The 20,143-nt window shown below is 40.2% G+C and overlaps 1 protein-coding gene and 1 long non-coding RNA gene across 3 annotated transcripts; one reads left to right on the top strand and one right to left on the bottom strand.

Annotated features, from left to right (window-relative positions):
* Positions 1-788: 788 nt before the first annotated feature.
* Positions 789-2,244, top strand: LOC122782074. Its single transcript, XR_006361884.1, has 2 exons — positions 789-1,205; positions 1,846-2,244. It is a non-coding gene; the product is annotated as an uncharacterized LOC122782074 (long non-coding RNA).
* Positions 1,380-19,039, bottom strand: vrk2 (VRK serine/threonine kinase 2). 2 transcript variants are annotated; one of them, XM_044046274.1, is made up of 14 exons: positions 18,904-19,039; positions 17,761-17,895; positions 17,400-17,455; positions 17,020-17,089; positions 14,991-15,078; positions 14,118-14,226; positions 13,871-13,963; positions 13,162-13,294; positions 9,499-9,619; positions 8,888-8,949; positions 4,821-4,999; positions 3,824-3,946; positions 3,065-3,253; positions 1,380-2,148 (listed from the first exon to the last, which is right to left on the bottom strand). In XM_044046274.1, the coding sequence occupies exons 2-14, from the start codon at positions 17,888-17,890 to the stop codon at positions 1,882-1,884; spliced, it is 1,620 nt and encodes a 539-aa protein (XP_043902209.1). In that variant the 5' UTR covers positions 17,891-17,895; positions 18,904-19,039; the 3' UTR covers positions 1,380-1,881. The 2 variants fall into 2 exon arrangements, with proteins under 2 accessions (XP_043902209.1, XP_043902210.1); XM_044046275.1 differs by having other exon boundaries at positions 3,824-3,943.
* Positions 19,040-20,143: the final 1,104 nt, after the last annotated feature.

The following is a 20,143-nucleotide window of genomic DNA, read 5'->3' as shown; positions in this document are numbered from 1 at the left end:
TAACCTATGACTTTTTGTCAAGAAAATTTGGACGACATACTTAAGTATGACTTTTTGTCCGATTTTGGGCGACATACTAACTATGACTTTTTGTCAAAATTGAATACATACCAGTATGGACTTTTTTGTCCGATTTTGGACGACATACTAAAGTATGAATTTTTTGGAAAAATTTGGACGACATACTAACCTATGACTTTTTTGTCAAAATATGGACGACGTACTAAAGTGTGACATTTTTGTCAAAATTTGGACGACTTACTAAAGCAGGGGTGTTAAACATACGGCCCGGGGGCCAGAGGATGAATTTGTCAAAATTTCACACTACGATTGCAATCTAAACATAAAGTCAAATACAGTATTTTTCACTTCCAGATACCAGTAACTAAATGTTTGTGCCTTTATATATCCAGATGTGATGTGTAAATAGTAAGTTTAGGCATGATATTGTTGAAACTGCACTTATATTTCTCAAGAAATTTCACGTTTTGTAAAAATATCCTTCATTAAATGTAAAACAAATGAGTTCTTGTTGTTCATAGGTTATTATGCTATTATTTCACTATTTTTACTGGTATGGCCCACTTGAGATCAAATTGTGCTCTATGTGGCCCCTGAACAAAAATGAGTCTGACACCCCTGTACTAAAGTATGACTTTTTTGGCAAAATTTGGACGACACAAGTCATAAATCTTCCCTCATCTACCGCTTTATTGTACACCAGAGGGTCGCTGTGCCAATCTCAGCTGACCTTGGGGCGATAGGCGGGGTACATCCCGGACAGTTCATCGCAGGGCCACACACATAGAGACTTCACTCTCACACCTATGGTTAATTTGGAGTGTCCTATCTACTTAATCCCCCGTATTGCATGTTTTTGGACTGTGGGAGGAAGCTGGAGAAAACATGCAAACTCCATGCTGCAAAAGCAAGAGTGCTCACCACTACACTAACCGTGTGGGATAGTTTAGTATGTTGTCCACATAAATACACACAAATAGAGGTGTCTGATGATATACCTTTAAGTGTGTGTGTGTGTCGACAGTGAAACGTGGCTTTTTACTACCGTTACCTGACACTTGACTCAAGGTGGCGACGATATGATGAAATCACCTTTTCCTTCTTCTCTTCAGTGGCTGCGAGCGCTGCCCTCCAGCAGACAGAGCTTCAGTGTGGTGTTTGGAGAGTGTCCTTACTGCAGCAAGGTACGTACGTACATCTGTGAAACAAAGTCCTTCAGTCGATCGTATTTCATCAGCGCGTAGCCTTCTCTTCTGTGAGCGAGTTCCTGAAACAATACGCTGCTTTTAGTCTCGTCTGCCTGAGCTACTTCTGTCGTCCAAGGACCAAGTAAAGAGTCAGTGAATGCGACACCATCATCATCATAGATGTTTTAGTTTATTCTTTAGTTCTCTTCACATTCTAGAAAATGACTTTCTTTCATGAAATATAACACTAATCCCATAATCGTCACTGCTCAGTGTAATGGCAAGATATCAATTTTATTTCCCTGAGACCAGGACGCAGAAAAAAAAGATAAATGTAATGTGAATCATAACCACTAGGTTTGTCAATAATTTTACATCAGTCCTACACTCACCATCGTTAAAGAGAGATAAATACAACATCCACGTAATGTGGTTGACCAGTAAACATGAAAGTCTGACTCTATAAATGAATCATAATGGGGAGTAGTTTGTACAAAAACAATCAGTATCCCATGATTCCTTGCGTGAATTATAGACTTGGAGTAAACGGACCATGAATCACATTATCCAGGTCCGTATTTCTGACTAAAATTGGACTTTCAACATGTAAACGGAGTCTCCTGCTTATGTTTTTCAGCCCATCACTGTGAAAATGTCCTGAGGAGGGACGACGTCAGTAGAACGTCTGTGACAACCTCCCGACAAACAAACCCCCGAAGAAAAGCGAGGCGCCCACAAAAACCAGCCAGTGGAAGTGTCTGTTTGTCCATGTGCGACCGGTGTGGGATTGTGCACCTACAGCGCCGGGGGCGTGTCTCCCGTGGTGACCCTGTGACCTCCAATCGCTGCACTCACAGTCCAGATGTGAGTATTGTGTCCTCTGTGGTCGGACTCTCTCGTCCTCGTCCCATTTCCTGAAGATAACTTTGTTTTCCGTGTCCTGTTGGAGGATAATTTCACGTGTTTGCTCTTTAAAACTGGACATTCTACTGTGCTGTTTAACATATTAACACATAAATAAACATGTGGAAGAAAATACTGTTGAATTATTTTATTCTTTAAACCTTACAGAGAACAAAATGGTCTGTATTTCAGGAAACTTGGAAGCTTGAAATGTAAGAATATGCTACAAATCTTTAAAGTCGAACACGATTTATCAGAAATGACGCATACTCATACTTCAATTTTACTGAATTAGTAAAATAATCTAGGAGTTATTCTATCAAAAGAATCGCATTCTGTGAAGATTTAAATGTGCACAAAAACTTGATTAGATCCCGCCTACTTTATACAATTATATTACAGTTCGTACTTTTAATAAATAGGGCCGTGTTTTAGCAGGAATCCAGTGATGTTACGCATATATTGAGATTTTCCCCAAAAAAAGGGTTAATAATTATTTCTTTTTTTTAGTATAACTAGCAGTGTTATTATGTATAAACAATACACTATTGTCTTTGTCTAATTAGAGGTGTAAAATGGCCGAAAGGCTACTGCCAACTAGTGGTCAGAAGCTTAAATGCAACACAAAACCAGTGTCAAGAATATTTATATAACGCTTCTTAGAGCTGAAACAAATACTCGATTAATCGTCAACTATTGTGATTAAAACGACATTCGAGAAAATCAGCTTTAGTTGGAGCTCTAAAAGAAAGTGAAATACTGTGATACTTTAGAATATTAAAATTTAAACAAATATGATTAACGTTGTATTTTAGTCACTATTTTTCTTGGCGCCCACGCTGGAGTAGAACATTTCTAAATTCCAAGTTCTGTAGAATTCGGCATTTAAAAAGACGAAGCGACAGTAAAAGGTAAATATGATCGATGTTAATGCTGCGTTGACACATTCACACCTGTTTTGACTGTGATCTGGGGCCAATGGGAGGACCTCTGAGATAACATGCAGCGATGGCTCTGGGTCTGGCCTCATCTTCTTCATCATCCTCCTCCTCCTCCTGCTCCTCATCACTGTCATCTACATACGTCACAGGTCCACGCCTCGGCCTCAGTGATCGTCCGACTTCATGCAAAACCTCTTCCTTCTGCGGTCAAGAAGCAAAAATCACTCATTGTTTCAATGACATTGTGGGTTCATTAAAACTTCTGTCAGCGTTTCTTGGAAGTCATTTGGGAAGAAGTGAAGTGAATGTTGACGGTTGGTGGTGTTCCAGTAAATTGCTTTCTCTCCAACACCAAAGCTCATAGAGAAAAACCTCGTTTTTAGCTCGAGACACAGGAGCTGCTGGTCTACTGCTGCCTCATGTGGTCACTTTGTGTCACTTTTGGATTATTATTTATTAGAAGTTACTGATGGAGGCAGCTGTGGAACGACAACTCCTGTGAACTGTGGTAACAAAATGGCCAATTTTCTCAATGGGCTTTGGTGTGGGAGAGTGAACGGTTAAAAAAGACAACAAAACATTCATTTTCCAGCAGGAAAAGGCGTTCAAACGTCAAGATTAAGAGGTTAACATATTCCTGAAATAACATACACTTAAGCTACTGTAGATATGTATTATGTGGTCTTTATTTGATAGAATAGATGCATTAAAAGAGTAGATGAGACATTTTATTCATATTATGGCTCACTGAGTGGTTTTCTGGGTTCTTACCTGTGACGGCGGTCCTCTTCGGTACTGAGCCAGCACTGGTTTGGACCTCATACCGTCGTCTTGTTCTTCATCTCTCACCGGAGCTTTGGCTCCTCTGGCTCGTCCGGCACGTCCTACATTCTGCTATAGAAAAATGTCCCATTGAGGCATTTCTTGATAGGAAAATGATTATTTCTCTTCAATAAAACTGGTGCCAACTATAATCAGGTATGAAACAGAATATTTATGCTTCAGTGAGCGGCCTTTGTCGCGGCTGACATTTACTCTGCCCTCACTAAACGGCCACTTGTGTTTAACTAGGGATCAAACTGGCCGGCACTTTAGGAGAGGAAACTAAACGACACAAGGAGAGAGAGAGAGGAAATCACGAGCGTAATTGGAGGCGTTGCTATTAAAGTGTCCGTCATCAACTCTGCGATCTCCGCGCCACGAGGGGTCGAGAAGTGATTGAGGAGGGTCATCTTCTTCAGATTTAGCCCTGACCGCCTGTGGTTGACACTGTGTGAAGCTCTGGAGGAGGAGAAGGTTAACTCTCCTCCTCCTCCTTCACTGCTGACACACTCTGAGGTCAACAGGCTCAATAAAAAGGAAATAAAGGAGGGTTTGTGACCAACACTGGAGCTTCTGAAAGTTCACTTATCTGTACATGCATTTAACGTACAGATAAATCTGAAGGTATCGAGATTTTTTTACTGTTAAATTAAAGATATTTACAAAACGCACTAGTGAAAAGGCCAATAAAGTTCTGCATTGACACAAAAAATGATCAGGCTTAATCCAGTTTAAGAAGAGGTAACGGAAATATAGGGTTTATTATAATTTTACTAATAATAATGTTAATATATCACAATATCTGAATAAAACTGTCAGTGCTGCCTTTAAAAACTAAGAAAAGACGTCACAATATCTTAGTTTTCTAAGACAAAGAGGCTGAATATGTGTCATAATCCACAATTTTTGGTGTTCCAGACTTATCCAGACTATTCAGTCTCCTCACCTTCTCCCTGGTGCCAGGATCTTGTCCTCTGGTGGAGGACACAGCTGCAGGTCCCTCAGGCCTGGAGAAGTCCAGTCGTCCCCTCACAGCTCTGGACAGCAGGTCTTTGAGGTGCTGGTAGTTTGGTTTCTCCTGGTAGTTCAGAGTTTTCACGTACAGGAGGAAAGCAGCCACTTCATCTGAGGACAAGGACGACGAGAAAAGAAAAGATTCACAGCACATTCAACAGTTCTCCTGGAAAACAGGAGAAACTGCGTTTACTAAACTGCACCAAAGTCCATAGAGAAAATCAGTGATTTTAACACCCAGCACACGTGCGAGTCCAAACGTGTTCTTTTTGAAATTCTGCATCTTAAATCAGACTTTCATCGGATTCATCGTAGTAACACAAACTTATAAAATGAGGCAGCAGTCGACCTTCAGCTCCTGTGACCTGTGAGCTAAAATCCCTGATTTTCTCTATGGGACAGTGAGTGTCTTACAAAGTGACACAAACTTTAACAGTGAGATAATATCAGCAAACATATTTATAAGAGAGTGTAAAACTCTAAATCTCTTATAGGATGAATTGAGTGGCTCTATTTACAGTATGAATGTATTTGTGGCAGCTGAGGCTGAAGAAGGCGTCGGTCAATTCAACTCAATGTTATTTGTATAGCGCCAAATCATAACATACATTATCTCAAGGCTCTGTACATAGACAACATCAAGGAGAGCAGAGAAACACAACAGTTCACACACACGAGCAAACACGAGGCATCAGTGGAGAGAAGAAGAAATCTCTGACAGAACCAGGCTCAGAGATGTGCGGTCATCTGCATCGACCGGTTGGGGTGAAAGGAAAAATGGGGGACAGTGGAGAGGTGGGGGACAGAAAATGGGGGGAGAGAAAGGACAAGAGAGAGATGAGGGAGAGACAGAAGAGAGAGAGGGAGACCAGCAGCAGATACACAACAACTGTATCAGGTTACAAGTTTATACAGTTACTGATATCGACTTTTTAATTATAAAATAATAATAATGGTGACGATGAGCGTAGCCTCGGAAACTGGATCTTGATCCTGCAACCTGCATGATGAGAATACAGAGAGAGAGAGAGAGAGGGAAGGAAAGACACAAATCATATCCTGAGTGAGAGTTCCACAGGAGAGGAGCCTGGTAGCTAAAGGCTCTGCCTCCCATTCTACTCTTACAGACTCTGAGAACCACAAGTAAACCTGTATTTTGTGACCTAAGTGGTCTGTTAGGGTGATAAGGTAAGACTAGGTCTTTCAGGTATGAAGGGGCGTGACCATTAAGTGCTTTGTACGTGAGGAGGAGGATTTTAAATTGAATTCTAAACTGTGGGTGGAGCCAGTGTAGAGAAGTTAACACTGGAGTTATATGGTCTCTCTTTCTAGTTCCTGTCAGAACTCGTGCTGCAGCATTTTGAATTAACTGAAGGATTCTAACAGACTTGTTAGAACATCCTGCTAATAAGGAGTTACAGTAATCTAATCTAGATTAACAAAAGCATGAACTAGTTTTTCAGCATCCTGTAAAGACAGAATGTTTCTAATTTTCATAATGTTCCGCAGGTGGAAGAAGGCTGTTCTGGAAATGAGTTTTATGTGTGAATCAAATGACATTTCCTGGTCAAAAGTAACTCCAAGGTTCCTCACAGTGGAACTGGAAGCCAGGGTGATGTCATCTAAAGTGACAATGTGATCAGAAAGTTTTTCTCTGAGGTGTTTAGGGCCGAGTATAATGACCTCAGTTTTTTCTGAGTTTAAAAGTAAAAACCCAATGTTGTTTTCTGGACACCACCTCGACAGCCAGCGATTGAATGACGACATGCGGCTATACATGTCATCAATGGTTACATTGGGCAAAGGACCAGAGAAGATTACGCTGTCAGACATAGATTGTGTTACCTACACACAGATTTAACATTAACTTTGGTGACCTCCGATTGGCGTAATCTGGTGTCATTACTGCCGACGTGAATAATAACTTTACTGAATTTACGATTATCTGTAGCCAGCAGTTTCAGATAAGACTCTATGTCGCCCGCTCTGGCCCCGGGAAAACACCTGACTGTGGTCGCTGGCGTCGCTATTTTCACGTTCCTCAGGATGGAGTCACCAATTACCAGAGTTGGTTTCTCAGACTGTGTGGTGCTGAGAGGGTAAAACTTATTTGAGGTGTGAACAGGTTGGTGGTGGACAGGACTCTTAGGCTTAACACTACGCCTCTTACTGCGGACAGTCACCCAGCTGCCCTGTTTGTCTCCCGGCTGCACGGGAGCTGCTGGGGGAGCTAATGCTATGTGGTCCGCACCGACTAGAGGGGACTCGCTAACTGATTTAGCTTCTATGGTGCGGAGCCGAGTTTCTACTTCACTAAGCCTCGCCTCCACCCTAGCCAGCAAGCTACATTTTGTACAAGTACTTTTATCACTAAAGGAGGCAGAGGAGTAACTAAACATGTGGCACACAACACAGGACAGAGCAGGAGAAGGAGAGGGAGAGAGAGAAGCCATCGCTGCTAAGCTAACTTTACGCTAGCAAAGAAAGAAACACCGTACGTGATCTACGTAAACGATAGAGTTTACGCAAAAGTAGCGGGTGAAAGTATTAGTCTTAGTACTAGTATTAGTAATAAAACGAGTGTTTGTTCAGTGAAACAATAGTTCCAGTAGATATAAAACTGCAGAGAGCGCAGGAGACACACAGCGGAACACCAGTGGAAGCACAGGAAGTCACACAACACGTTACCGCCCCTCGGAAACAGGTCAGCGCTGCATCTCTGCACAGAGAGTGAGACAGGTCAGATTAAGAGTCAGCGGCTTCCATACGTCACACGCTGCCATGGAAACGTCTCATCTGTGGCACCTGCTCTCTCTCCTGTCCACACATCATCACACTCACACAGGTGAGACCTCTGCTCACAGAGAGGTGAAGGTAAAGGTGCGTCCATGATGATGATGATGGGACACACATGTCTTTCACTGCTGCTTCTTCTTCTAATAATAATAATAATACTAATAATAATCATTTATGGCAGGTTGTATGTACAGTTACAGTTATTAATCACTACATTCTGTCATAGTTTTCATTTCAGCGCCCATGTGAACAGATTGGAGTGTGAGAAAAGCACCTATTTTTGATTTTTGCCGTTATGCACGAGGTTCCCAACAAAAACAGACTGAAAAAAGATCTGTTTATAATGATATTGACATTCTCCCAGCAGTATGACTTTAATCTGACACTTTGCAGAGTAGTTTTAGTGTCTAGGAATACATGAAAAAAGTATTATATTTTAAAAACCTGTTTAACACGATGCCTGACCTGATTACTAGAGAGAACTGAGGCAGAAAAGGTTCCTCTGTCAATCAAAAACTTGTTCCGCCTTTGACTCCCAGAGAAGCTGAGCTTCAGTGGAAGTGACGTTTTTGCCACATTTCAATCAGCACTGAGCTCGCCGCAGTGAAAAAACCCTGATTTGCTGCAGGATCACATAAGAAGATCCGACGTACATGAGAAACAGCTGATTCTGGATGTTCTAATCCAGTTCTAGCGCATGTTTTGTCGTGAAATGTAAAGAGTGAAAGAACATTTTAGATGAAGCTGAGCTTCACTTACTGTCTTAGAGCAATCACCACTCTGGACTGTCAGTCATTATCAACAAGTTTCATTTTGCTGGGAAATGTAGAAAAAAGGCTGAAACTCAAAAATGAACGTGGCTTGAGACACGTATAGTTTTGTGTTTCTGCGTCTTAAGATGCAGAGAGGGTTTGGCATGGTCCAGACAAAACCTTTAACACTATGTAAACTCAAAGGCGGTGAACTGTAATGGTCTGGTCCATTTCCCTATCGCTTAGTGACAAAACTGCATCTGGATGAGGGTTTTGAGATCAGTAACAGCGCGAAAAGTTTGACATTTAAATGTTTTAAAAACAGCTGACGACCACGTGTGTGTGTGTGTACTGCTGTGAGTAATTCAGATGAATGAGTCCATTACAAACTGGGACTCTTTTCACATTAAGTAATATTATGAGTCAGTGCAGTGTGAGGCCTGCAGCTCACCTGTGCTGCTCTCTCTGCTCACTGACAGCTGCTTCACTGAGTCTGGCAGATTATCCATCAGTCTGAGGAAGAAAGACACACATAAAACTTTTATTCAAATCAGCTGTTCATTCAGTTTTGCAGAAGATTTTCCTGCCAACATGGCGGAGTAGACTTTGTACTCACGTAGTTTACATAGTGATTGGTGTACACTGTGTAACATGTAAAGATTTAAATATAGGCTGCATTTGATTCATCGGTTTTGAGTGTTTATTTCCAATAATTACATTTGTAGATTTTTCAGCTTCTTAAATATTTTTTTGCTACATACAACAAAGAAACTTTCAATTTGGCAGCTCATTTTAAATTTCTTACTATTAATCACTGACTAAATTAATCTTATAATCAGTTTGAGTTTCTTAAATGTGAGTATTTTCTATTTTTATTATTTTTTTTGCTCCATATAACAAAGAAATGATTTTGGTACATGATTTGAGAACATCACTATTTCCAGGTTTTCTTCTGACATTTTATGGACCAAACGAGTACTCGATTAATTGAGAGAGTAATCCACAGACGTATGGATTATGAAAATAATCAATAGTTGCAGCTCTACTACAGATCTAACTTACTTGGTCTTAGCCTCCTGGACGTGAGCTGGGTACTTGAGAACTTTATCCCAGGGCAGAGAACCACACAACCAGTGAAGGAGACAAAACCCCAAAATCTGCAGGTCGCCACGTCTGGATGGATCTGAGAAACGGCAAAAAAATGATATAAATTTACACTCTTCTACCAACTCTTCTACCAACATCCAAGCCACAGCTTACATATAAAGGATTTTAAGAATATGTTTGGTGCTTTATTTTGCCATTAAACAAAGTTTGTGTCACTTTGAATAAAACACTCCTCCTGCACCAAAGTCTATAGAGAAAATCAGCAATTTTACATCACAGTGCACAGATGCTGTCGATCCACAGCTGCCTTTGTCAGAAGGTTCAAATGTATTAGTTTGTGACGTTGGTGTTTTGTAAAACCTTTATTAAGTTATTGAGACTTTCCTATAATATGAAAACTTGCCAAATAAGGCAGCAGTAAACAGGTTTACAAAGCAACACAAACTTAGAAATTCAAGGTGGAAACTGCTGCCTAACTGCAAGATAAAGTGACAAAAGTATATATCTGTCGACTTTAAACAAGCACCTTTAAGAGTGTGTGTGTGTGTGTGTCCGCGATCGCATGGGTCTACATTAACGTGTGCGATCTATCAATACGTGTGAACCTAGTCCATCCGGAGGGGCGGAGCCCGCGGAGGTTTAGCAGCTCGATACAGTAACGCCGTCTCCAGAGAAATGACCTATTGAGCGACTCCATCGGAGGAGAGAAATCTCCTCCCTGAGCCACAGCCACACATGGATCCTCCTCCTCCTCTAATACACCGGACTACAGTCTGGTCTGGGGAGGGAGTGCGGTCACTGGCTCGCACAACCAGATTACACGGGACACGAGGGCGGTAATCTGATTACATGTGAACATGTGAACATGTGAACGTGTGCTTGGTTCCTCCACAGCAACTCAAAATGAAGCACATTGTTGCCTCACGATGCTAAAATTCAAACTGCTTTACCACTGTAAGCCACGCAGAACGTTACCTCCAAGTTTCCTCGCCCTAAGTTAAGGTGGCGGCTTATATTTCAGCTGAAGTTGTAAGTGACGCTCGGTGCGTATCATAAATTCACTCCGCCTGTTGCTCTTCATCTCGGCGGCTCAGAGTTGACTCCAGTTGTTTTCCAGCGCAGTTGTAACGCGTGCATTAAGTCGGCATTAACGACGCCGTCGTTCGACTGCTCCCACATAATTACACGCTGCTCCGTTGGCTACTGAGGGCCCCGGTGAAGGAGAATAAAGATGACAAATACTGACAGTGGGAGAAAGTATAGCGACTCCCCGAGCGCCGTAATAGATTAACAATTAAAAAGATCAACAACTACATTAAGAGCGGCTGCCCTGTGTGCGTGCTGCAGGCACATTATCACTGCTCATAATAGTGTTTTGTGCATCTGCTCCTCTCGCATTTAACTTGTTTTGCCCCCGTATGATGAATGGCACAGGACGAGGCAGAGACACACACACACACACACACACACACACACACGTGCGCTCTCGGACATGCTTGAAAAACACACACACGTGTGCATATAAAACACCCGTATAAACACACACACTCTCTTAGACAAGGAGGTGAGGCAGCAACGACGTTGTTAATTATCTCCTATTGTTATTCAGATTCCCTAAAGCGCGCGCATTGTCACACTCTTAACCCCTTTTTGCTTCGCAGTCTTGTTGTCGGGAGACGCCGGCCGCGTGTCCACCGGACGCCCACAGAATGGCGATAATTACACCGTTTAGCTCCGCGCTCACAAAAAGACCTGCTGCCACTTCGCGAGGAGCCGTGTGTTTACCAAAGAGCTCACCATGGCAACCTCTCAGAACTGTCAACATCTTTAGAGGGTACTGGTGCCATCGGGTCAGAGGAGAGGCGGTCGAGGGTCTGGTCCTCAGTCATAATCTCCACACACACAGATTATCCTTCAATTCTTTATAAGAACAGCAGGATACAGACTTTAAATAGGGACGGCCATTTCCAGCAAAAATGCTACTTTATATGCAAAAATGCTAATATTTATGGTCAACATATGGCCCTGGGGCCACATATGGCACGCAGACTAGTTTAATCTGGCCTGCAGCGTTCTCGCATGTTACCATATGTGTCAAATACAGACCAAATATTCCAGTTTTGCACCTTCACATTAATAGAAAATAAATAAATATTAAAATATTAATAAAACAATTATTTATATTTAAGTAGTAACCCACAGCCAGACTTTTATTTTGAAATAGTCACAGGAAAGGAAAAGTATCGATATTGCGTGTTGCATATTTATTTGATTATTAATGACTAAATTAGTCGTCAACTATTTTGATAATTAATACGTTTTTTTAATATGTTTTTAAATGATTAAAATAAGCTTTTGGATTTTCCAGCTTCTTGGATTAGAATATTTTCTCGTTTCTTTGCTTGACTCAAGAAAGAAATCATTAAAACAAGTTATTTTGGTTTGTGGACAAAATAAGACATTTTAAAAACATCATTACTTCGAGGTTTGGTCGACATTTTTCAACATTTTCTGACATTTTACGGAGCAAACAAGTACTGGATTAATCGAGGAAATAATTGACAGTTTATAAAAATAACTGGTATATAATAACTTAAAGTTGGGTTTAATGATTATTAATTCTTAAAAAACAGAAATATCTGTTTTAATGAACATAGTTATTATTACATTTTTTAAAAACTTTTTAATACATTTTAAAAAGTGTCCCTAACTTTAACAAAATTCAGTATCATATTAAAGTGATAGTTTGGGTTTTTTGAAACGCTGTATAATTTACAGTTAAAATCGCTGGTTTTCTGCATGGACTTTGGTGCAGCATAGTGAGTGAAACAAACAGGGCTTACAACGAGTAATCGATTATTAAATCAATTGCCAACTATTGTGAATATTTCACCTTTTTTTTACTCCATATAATAATGAAATCATTGAAGAAACTTAATCATTATTTCGAGGTTTGGGAAACATCAACATTTTTCCCCTAAAAATGACACAAACTTCAGTTACCGGTTGGAGAAGGTGGTCTAAGGGTGAGAGAAGAGTGCACACATGTTTTCACTACCTGCTTCTTTCCTGCAGGTTCCAGACTATGGATTAAATGGACTTAAATGAATACTAGTTCAATTTGATAATTGCTGACGGGACATTTTCCTCTCCTTCATGTATCGATGGAGTTGATGAAGGCACTGCCACGGCGATTAGGCAGGCAGAGCCGCGCTAACATACAATATTGAACTAGAGGCAGCGGGGCTCTCAGGTTCACAGAGGTCACCCCAGGCTCGGGCCTCGCTCCAAACAACAAACACCGGGGCTGTTAATTAATGGAAGATGAATACACGGCGCAGGTTATGACTTCAGCTAATTAGGGAAAGTGTTGCAGGGAGACACAGGACGGCGCCGGTGGAATTCCGGGCGTCGGACGCAGATGGAGAATCGATGGTCAATGAAGGGAGGGAGCATGTAGGCAATTTGCCAGTTAATGGGTTCCCAATATGAGCTGAGGAAGGTGGAGGGCAGCAGCGCGTACACACTATTTTACATGTATTGACTCTATACAGACTCTAAGGTGGAGGGTAAATATGCTTAGAGTCGTGTTTCTTTATCTGAAATAAAAGCACTTACCAACTCCTTTGTGGGCATCGAGGCTGGTGTACTCCATGGTTCCATTGTGGCCCTTCTTGGGGCTCTCCTTGTATTCTTTGTGGTGTCCATCAGGACAGTATCTGTAGGACAGGCCGTAGTCTGCGAGGTAGATCTACACGAGACGACAGAACGATAGTAACAGCACTGTCAGTATATTTTTTCTGATGGGCCAAGAGGGCATTTAAAACTAATGTAAGGCCTGGACCACACTGTAATTACTTCAGATGGTCTGTTACGCCTGTAGGCTGTAGATTTTAAACTCAAACAGGTTTTTCAAGGTTCAAGTTTGAACTACTTTCCCCCCAAATGGATTATCCACAACGTGGATTAAATGCGACAGCATGATGGCGTATTTCCACCGGCTCTACTCGCCTCGGCACGGCACGGCAAGATTAGGTTGCTTCTCCACTACAAAAAATTACCTACTTAACGTGGGCGGAGTCATCACTTCATGGCTGAGTGAAATTTTACTGTTGCTTTGCTTGTGAACAACATTTCAATAAATAAGTAAGTAAAAGCAAACATGCAGTTCAAACATACATGGCCATATACATTTTCTGGGCATGTAGCTCCAGATAATGTCCAGACTCGAGTTTATGTCTGACAGCAGCTTTAGTGTATTATTATTATTATCATATAATTCTTTGACTAGAACATAAATACAGGTGAAGATATGAAGATTACTAACCTGGTCAGGGTCTCTGTGACCCTGCATGAGGTTGGCAGCTTTAATGTCCGCATGGACGTACTCGTTCTCGTGGATGTACTCCAGGACGTCCACCTGACACGGACACAGAAATGTGTTCAGAGTTTCCAGCTGCATCTAAGAATTCCTTATATACACAATATTATATACACAATATAATATACAATTATCATAATTAATTAATTATAATATTACATACGCAGTTCCCAGATTAGGTAATAAATCTTACCAGCTCTTGACCCAGCTGGAGCACGGTGGCCTTCTTCATTCTGCCCGCGTTGCTCTCCAAGAACTTCTGGAGATCAGTTCCCAGGCGGTCCATGGCCATGAAGCGATACCTGAGTGGGAGACAAAGACATGAGAGGTCCTAATATACACTAAATTCTCATGATTCCTGGATTTCTGTGCCCTGAGAGAGCCACAGAAACAGAACTTTACCTACACGATCTTTTTCTGTTTTGTTCTTAAAAGGTTTTCCATAAAACAACTCAATGTATGTACTGTACTTAGTATGCAACACCTTTATATATAAACAGAGAAGAACACATGGAGAGGTGGGCGACCGCATTCCTTGAGAAGCCGGAAAGAAACACGGACACAAACGCATCCCGGGCTAAACACCGTTGATACAGGAATAATTATAACTGATTTACTGCTAAATAAATACGACGTCCAATCCAACGTGTAGCCCCCTAAACTCCGAAATTCCGACTTCCGAATACAAAGTGGAACACACCATATTACATCGTCTTCTTTCAAAGTTGATTATTGGTTTTATTAGGGACTCGTTTTCTAAAACAAAAATAGCATTTTACGACTGATTTCATGTGGATGAAAGCTAATGGAAAACATTTTACGAACTCTCCTAAAGTTCTGATAAATCAAAGCAAACAAACAGCAACAAGAGTGTAAAAGCTAATGTGTCATTTAATCAAAAAACAAAACACATTTAGTTACTGAAAGATGAAAAACACACGACAACGACATACATATGCGTCTAAAATCTGCTGTGATACAGTGCTGGTGTTGATTTTTAGGAAGAGAAATATGAAATCATCATAATCTAACCATCCAATAACATGTTCACCATCTATGTAAATACCTGAGGTTATTGTATTCGGCGAGTCCTGATCCCCAGTAGGTCGGGATGCCGAGGAAGTCCAGTTTCCGGCTCCTCGTCCATTTTCGCACTGGAACAGACACACAATTATGTAAATGTGTGTGTGTTGGCGGCGTGGTTCTATTTTTACACACACGTGAAAAGATGGGAGCCACAGGTGTCGAACCGCCCACTAAATTAAAACTCAAAGCCACGATGAATGCAGTGAGGAGGCCGGTGAATGGAACAGTTACCAGTCACAGAAAAGAGCTTTTCATATTTCTATTATTTCCACAATGTCAAGTTTCTGATGATTTCCTGACCTTGAGAGATGTTTAACAGCTCCGGCTTCATCCACACTAATCTATGAAGGAATATTCGGGCCACACTGAAGAATAAATTATTTCAAGCTTTCGTGGAATTAAGCAAAATCTGTTACAACTTGTGACAAGATGTGGAACGTGGAGCGTGTTGTGAAGTCAGTGCCACAGTAGCATCAGTATGAGGGCTTTAATAAAAAATCCTCTTTTCTGGGGAGGACGAAATGGCTGGGGTCGTGTTTGGACTGCGAGATTATGGATCTAGATTATGGCAGAGGCGAGTACAGCGTCTCTGGTGTCATCAGGAAGCCAAACGGTTATTCGATTAAACGTCATATTGATTATTACGATGAACTGAAGAAATATGGCGTTGCAATTAGTATTAGCATAGACTAGGGTGGAGGTATACGCCACTAAAAACATAAAAAAAAGTTGTAATATTACGACTTTATTATTCTTGTAATATGATGCCTTCTTTTTCTCAAAAGGTCTGGACGAAGAGTCAAGTTATAATCTAAAAACACAGGTTTCATTTTAAAATGTAGGAGAGAGTCACCATTAAAATAAATGTATGTAATATAAATGAATCCATATGGCTCGTATCCATATTTAACAAAAGAAAAATGCACAAACTTTAAATTATCATATTTTGCGAAAGAATGTATATTAAATTAGAGATAATTAGGCTCATATTAAGTGGCTCATTGAAATAATTGTATACATTTTGGGGACCCTTTGCTCAAATATACAGAATATTTCTGATTAATAATATAATATAAACTTTACATTATGACAGGACAGGCATGTGTTTCATTATGTATGTGTACATACACGCGCAATCTACAGTACATGTAACATATTATCTGGCTTCTGTCATTTTCCTTATCATTTTATACTTTTCTAAACAACACAATATCACCTGCAACTGTTTTGTATTAATTCAAACCAATGTTTTTTGTTGTTTTATTTGCTATTTCTCTGTTATTTGAAGATGTTTTAAACCATATAACACAAATTCTAGACGTTCTAAATATTCTCTCTTGATAAACATGACACTAGGGGACAATTTCTTTGAAAGCTTATGCTTAGCTAAGCTTACTGTTGTTTTCCCATCTTGAAATTTGAATGATTATTGGGAGAATTAGATTTAGATTAAAGGAGTTCATGAATCCAGCATATCACTGGCCTCAGAGAGTGTGTGAGTGTGATTTCTGTGCATTAATGTCCGTGTGTGTGGACCAGAGTTCCTAAACTCTATAAAGAGTAGGAAACACTGTCCAGATTTGTCCTTGTAAGTGTAATAATGCATGAATGTGATGATCAATCTTAACAGTGTTGGAGGTACAGTCGCTGCAGACACACACACAGACATAGCAGTGGTTCTGGCTCAGGGATGGGATGGCTACTGGCCTGACTGGCGCTCAACCAGGCTGGCAGGTGGTCAGGGGCTCAGCGGAGGCCCGGGCATCGTCACATGTGAGTGGCTTCCTCTCTTCTCTCTCTCTGCCTCTCTGTCCTGCTCGTCTCCAAGTGAAGACACAGGAGAGTGGAGACAAGCTCAGAGAGAGAGTGTCTGACTACCGCTGAGATGCATGTTTGCTTTGGCTTATTATTAATTACTGTACGGCAGAGTCTCTGTCTGCAGCCATTTCATCATCAGTCAAACACACCGGCGCTGCTGGGACGGCGTCGGGACAGGTGGTGCTACTCACTGCTCTCGGGTTTGGCTGCTCTCTGGTAGAACTTGAGCTCGGAGAACAGGGGCCCGTTGTCGTGGTACTCCTGTACAGACGAGACAGAGACAGAAGGCTCAGAGCCTCAGTCACAAAGTAGATTTGTTCCTCAACCATGACGCTGGCAATTTTAGTGTTTCATACATATTTACTTTGTTTCTGTGTTTTTATTAGTTTTATTGGTCGTTTTTAGTATGAATGCACATAATAAGTGGCTCAAATTAGAACCACATGATGTTTGTTTAAGACAAAGCTCAAAAACGTATCAATCCATCCATCATTGACCACGTGGTTACGGTGGCTTTCTTAAATAAATACTTAAATTGTGGAGAGAAAAAAGAAGAAGAAAATGTACTCACCAGCTTTATGACAAAGTCAGTGTCTGCAGCGACCGGTCTGTCCACATGCGGAGAGGCTTTAGGAGACAGAAATGAAGAAAGAAGAGAACTTTGACACGTGTGTCCTGATGAAGACGAGGGAGATGAAAACTGATGAGAACTGATTTTTCTTAAGATATGTATGAATTAATAACTTTCTTTTGGATCAGATTGTCTCAAGATAAAAATGGGGAGTTATTGTTTTGATGTTAGAAAACATCAATTTTTGGAATTTAAAAAAAATGTGCCATAGACCAGAGGTACATTTACGAAGATATGTAATCATGTTGTTCTTTTCAGTATGTGTACAAGCACAGTGTGTGTGTGTGTGTGTGTTCAGTACCAAGATAGATCAGTCCAAAGCCTCCTTGACCAATCACTCTGCCCAGCCTCCATTTCTTTTTCTCCGTGTCAGTGAGTATGAATCCATCTGGGAGTGGTTTTGGTAGCGCACTCTTCTTTGGTGGTGCCATGGAGACTGAAAAGGAGAATGAGCGGTTTGCAAACATCAGTTTCCTTTCAGAACAGGTTGTTGTGTTGTTGACGTTGTTCAGATTAGAAAATGCATACAGATACATTGCTAAACAAGCCACTTTGACAAGCCATATTCAAGGGAATGTGCCATGAATGTGACGCTAGGTCAGGTAGAAACGCACCATGCAAACACCCCACAGGAGAACTCGAAGGTTGAAATAGTCAAATAAAACAGATAAAAACAAACAAACCATCATGTCAAAATAACATAAAACACAACATATTTTGTAGAATATATGCTAGGGCTGCAACATTTACTTAATTTATATATTATTAATCAATTATTAAATTAATCAACCATTCTAATGTTTTTTTTAATAATTAAAACAAATTCTGCTTCTTAAATGTGGAAATCCACGAATTTCAATATTTGCCATGATTTTATAGACCACAAAACTTAACGGTTCATTCCTGCAACTTAAACTTTTACTCCACAACATTTCCTCCAACTATCTTTGTTACTCGTTACTGCCAAATAAACTCCACGAAGAAGAGTTTGTATTATGGTCTGTATTTATAGAGCTTTTCTAGTCCTGATGAGATGCTTTACACTAGTTTTCCACATTCACACGCTGCAACATGGGGTTGAAGTGCCTTGCCCATGGACACATAGACTAGCAGAGCCAGGAATGGAACCCACAACCTTCCAGTTGAAAGACAACTCGCCCTACAGCTGAGAATATCAGGAAAAAAAACTTTTGATATTTAAGTACAGTAAATGTCATATACTTTCAGACTTTTACTTGATTTTCTGATAACATACTTGTACTTTTATGTAAGTAACACCTTTAGGTACTTTATACACAGTTGCTGTAGTGGTTAAAACCTCGTATGCTATGATTTATAGTGAAAAAAGCAAATGCAGCAGCAACTTTAGCAAACAAGCTAAGTAGCTAACTTAGCGCGTGAGAAGTCTGTAAAACACGACGCGCAGACTGAAATAAACACTGACCTCAGCTCAGAGGGAAACAGTACACGTCGTCAGTGGGTTTTTAACATGACGTCAAAACAAATATCGTAGTAAAAAAAAACCCGGTGGTCCGGTGAGAAACATCCACCGGCGTGAAACAGAAAACAAAATAAAAAATATCTTTTCCACTTCCTGAATGTTGTCCCTCCCGCTCAGCGGAACAACCAATAGCGTGCAATGAAAGAGCTCTCAGTGACGAACAGCCAATAGGAAGGCGGCAAAGGCGGGGCTAGGGATTGATAGACAGTCACTTTGACAAATCAAACTGCCGCACGCATGGAGCGGCGGTTTCTCTTCTTATATTATTCTACACTACACATTTATTTACCACGTCTAACAGCGGTCTGAGTATTTTTAAAGGAGAATAAAATACCATGTGATTATGTTTGTAATGTGCATTTTACGTATGAATGTGATTTAACATTGTTATTATTCTATTTAATTTAAACCAGGAGGCTCAAACTCTGGTGTCTAGTTTGCACAGTAAGGACAAAGAGTCAAACACTTTGAGAAAGATACATCTAAATACTAATATTTATTATCACATTTGACTTCATTTCAAAATAAAACCGTTTGTACTGATGTGGAGAGACTTATAGTTACAATATATGCGTATATGGTGCAAAAAGAATATAGTAATAAAAAAAACATAGAGAAATAACTAATTATAACATGATATTAATTTGACAAGTAATTTTATCAAATGACCATGTGGTGTTTATAATGTACATTTTACATGTTAATGTGAATTTAAATGATTTACTTTGGATTACTCCATACTACCATAATTTCTATGGATTTCTCTGTTAAAGTTTCCTTTTTCCAAGTAATTTGATAAATATATGCACCTAAAAGACACTGAAGATCTCAGTGTCAACGTCCTTTCACGTGACATTAGGTTAGCGGAAAAAAGAAGCAATTTTAATTTTAGATTAAAAGATGATTAAACTTCTGTTGTGTAAAATGTTGGACTTATTTGTCTTTGTATATGTGTGTTTTTGAGTATGTATATGCGTATGTGTATGTTTTATACCTCTTTTAAACTTTGAATGTTGTTTTATTTTACACTTTGTGCTCATAAAGTGCCACATGAATTCAATTATTATCGTATTTCAGTGAAACAATTTGAATTCTTTATCTAAAGGCAGATTTCCCAGTCACTAATCTGTGTCTAATCTATATACTCTATAAAGCAGGTGCTTTTTCACACACACACACACAC

This window comes from Solea senegalensis, linkage group LG15 (genome assembly GCF_019176455.1).
Source record: "Solea senegalensis isolate Sse05_10M linkage group LG15, IFAPA_SoseM_1, whole genome shotgun sequence".
In the NCBI taxonomy this organism is placed as follows: domain Eukaryota; kingdom Metazoa; phylum Chordata; class Actinopteri; order Pleuronectiformes; family Soleidae; genus Solea; species Solea senegalensis.
This window is presented reverse-complemented; position numbering and strand designations above follow the sequence as displayed.